Source organism: Nicotiana sylvestris, chromosome 6 (assembly GCF_000393655.2).
Source record: "Nicotiana sylvestris chromosome 6, ASM39365v2, whole genome shotgun sequence".
Classification (NCBI taxonomy): Eukaryota; Viridiplantae; Streptophyta; class Magnoliopsida; order Solanales; family Solanaceae; genus Nicotiana; species Nicotiana sylvestris.
In genome coordinates this window covers 160392465-160395858 of record NC_091062.1, presented here as the reverse complement: position 1 = coordinate 160395858, position 3394 = coordinate 160392465, and the positions used below count along the sequence as shown (strand labels likewise).

The 3394-nt window shown below is 44.7% G+C and overlaps 1 protein-coding gene across 1 annotated transcript; it reads left to right on the top strand.

Moving 5' to 3' along the window:
• Positions 1–2501: 2501 nt before the first annotated feature.
• LOC138871561 (uncharacterized) lies at positions 2502–2936 on the top strand. The gene has a single exon (XM_070149447.1). The coding sequence runs from the start codon at positions 2502–2504 to the stop codon at positions 2934–2936; it is 435 nt and encodes a 144-aa protein (XP_070005548.1).
• The last annotated feature ends 458 nt before the right edge of the window (positions 2937–3394 follow it).

Genomic DNA, 3394 nt, shown 5'->3' with positions numbered 1-3394 from the left:
CTATCAGAGAATCGAAGTACCCTCAGTGGGTCGACAACAAAGTCTTGATGAAAAAGAAGAATGGTACGTGGAGAATGTCTGTGGAATTCACAGACCTGAACAAAGCCTATCCAAAAGACTCATTCCCGCTACCTTACATCGACCAACTCATCGACGTCACAGTCGGACACGAACTGCTGAGTTTTTTAGATGCTGACTCGGGCTTCAACCAAATCCTCATGGAGGAGGAGGACCAGGAAAAAACCATATTCATCACCCATTAGGGGATGTACTGCTACAGAGTGATGCCGTTGGGGTTAAAAAATGTGGGGGGACGTACCAGAGGATGGTGACCAAAATGTTCAAAGATCAACTCGGCAAGACCATGGAAATATATATAGATGACATGCTGGTCAAGTAAAAAAGAAAGGAAGACCATATCAACCACTTGAGGGAGGCCTTCGACATACGCAGAAGGTACGATATGAAATTAAACCCCGAGAAATGTGCTTTCGGCATGATATCTGGAAAATTTCTCAGCTTTTTGGTATCATAACGAGGCATTGAGGTCAATCCCGACCAAATCGAGGCCATAGAAGAATTCCCAGAAAATCTAACCAGCAAAAAATAAGTGCAAAAGTTGACCGGTCGGATAGACGCTTTGTCAAGATTCATCTCACGGTCCTCCGATAGGTGCCACAAATTTTTTGGCATACTCAAAAAGGACAATGAACTCCAATGGAATGTCGAATGCATCAACGCCTTAAAAGAACTGAAGGCCTACCTGTCTTCACTACCGTTGCTCGCTAAGGCAGAACCTGGAGAACGCCTCCTTATCTACTTGGCCGTGTCCGATGTCGCAGTAAGTGCAGTCTTGGTACGAGAAAATAAAGGTACGCAATGTCTGATTTATTACATCAGCAAAACTTTGGTCAACGCTGAAACGAGGTAACCCCACCTCGAGAAGTTAGCTCTGGCCTTGGTCATAGTTCACGGAAGCTTAGACCTTATTTCCAGTGCCACCCTATCTCAGTGGTCACGACTTTTCCTTTAAGGAGTATCTTGCACAAACCCGAACTATCCGGTAGATTGGCCAAGTGGGCCATAGAGTTGAGCGATCACGATATAACCTATCAGCCGCGGACAGCGATAAAGTTGCAAGTTCTTGCCGACTTCGTCGCCGACTTCAGTACGAAGATAATGTCCGAATTTGAAAGGAAAACCGCCATTAGTTCTACCAAAGTACACGACTAATGCGTCTTATACACTGATGGCGCTTCTAACGCATCAGGATCTGGATTGGGACTTATGCTCGAGGTCCCAATAGGCGAAGTGATTCGCCAATCTATAAGATGCCCTAATATGACTAACAACGAGGCCGAGTATGAGGCCGTGATTGCAGGGTTAAAATTAGCACTCAAATACGGAGCACGGCGGGTCATCCTTCAATACGACTCGCAACTCGTTGTCAATAAGGTCATATGGACTTTCCAAATTAAGTAGAAACGATTACAAAAATACCATGCCAAGATTCACAAACTATTACCCAATTTTGATGAATGCCAGCTCGATCAAATACCTCAAGCGCAGAACATCGAAGCGGACGGCCTCGCCAAATTAGCAGTGGCCACCAAAAGCATAACCGGAGAGGGGGACATGGTCACTCTCCTCCATTCATCGCTAAAGCAAATTGAGGTACACTTTATAAACCTAACTTGGTACTGGTGCAATCACATTATCTCATACTTGCAGGACGAAGTGCTCCCACCCGATAAAAAAGAAGCCAAGAAGTTTCAAATGTAGGCAGCCAGGTACAACGTCGTCAATAATGACTTGTGCAAAAGAACATTTGGTGGACCCCTAGCAAAGTGCTTAGGGCCAAATCAAACATGGCGTGCCCTCAAAGAAGTACACGAGGGCCACTATAGTGCTCACACTGGAAACCGAGCTCTCATTAGATGCCTCATACGGGCAAGCTACTATTGGCCTACGATGAAGAAGGAAGCCACCGACTTCGTCAAAAGGTGCGAGCAATGCAAAAGATACTCCCCCATGATTCACCAAGCGGGCGAACATCTTTATTCAGTCACTTCCCATTGCCTTTCATCAAGTGGGAAATGCACATCGTCAGACCCCTCCCGACGGGATGAGGTAATGTACAATTTCTTTTAGTTCTAACTAACTATTTGTCCAAATGGGTAGAAGTAGGTACATTTGCCCAAATACACGAACAAGAAGTAATCATGTTCATATGAAGAAACATCATTTGCCACTTCGGCATCCCCAATGAAATCAGCTGCGACAACGGTTCCCAGTTCACTGGAAAAAAGACCGCCGAGTTTTTCAAAAAATGGCACATCAAAAGAATACTCTCCGCGCCATATCACCCTGCAGGCAATAGTCAGGTGGAATCCTCCAGCAAACCAATATTGAATATCATGAAAAAGAAACTCGAAAATGCCAAGGGACTGTGTCCGGAAGTGCTACCAAAAGTATTATGGGCATATCGCACCTCGCCAAAGATGAGCACATGGGAAACATCATACTCACTAGTGTATGGGACTGATGCAATGATACCAGTTGAGGTCGGGGAGCCCAGCCTGAGATACTCAAATGAAAGCTGGCCAAGCAATGACGAGAACAGAAGGCAAAACCTCGATAAAGTCAAAGAGCGAAGAGACATGGCCTACATAAGAATGATAGCTCAAAAACAGCAGGTAGAGCGGTACTACAACAAGAAAGCCAAAATCAGGCCACTCAAAGTCGGGAACTACATACTCAAAGCCAAAACACAAGCAAGCAAAGACCTACGAGAAGGTAAACTGGGAACCAATTGGGATGACCCATACAAAATCACAGCGGCAGCAAGCAAAGGGTCATTCCAGCTAGAAACAATGGAAGGAAAGTTACTACCAAACAATTGGAATGTCGCCCACCTCAAGTACTTTAACTTCTAAATGATGGAGAGTTTTGTCCCAATTGGGTTTTCTCAGGGAGGTTTTTAACGAGGCAATGAAGAGAGCGTCTTTGTCATAACCCTAAAACTGAGCCGGTCATGATGGCGCCTACCGTGAAACTAGGCCAGCCGACACAAACCCAAAACCAACCAAAAATTTCATAAGAAGTCATTTTAAGCCATTAATTAACTAAAATCCCATAATATAAATTTAAATAAGCAGTGCGGAAATAGAACACAAGCCTAACATCGGGGGGGGGGGTTCACAGTCATGAGAAACAACAAACTCGTCTAGGAACAAGAAAGGACAACATAGTCCAAAAATAAAATACTAAGACAATCTGAATAAGATAAGAAGGAGAAGCACAGGGTTGCGAATGCCAAACAACTACCTAGTCAACTCCGGACACCTGCTGGAAGACTGATCAGCACTCACTATTGCATCCCGAAACTCCTGGA

Coding starts and splice junctions, on each gene's coding strand:
- LOC138871561 (XM_070149447.1), top strand. CDS start 2,502: ATGAGCACATGGGAAACATCATACTCACTAGTGTATGGGACTGATGCA.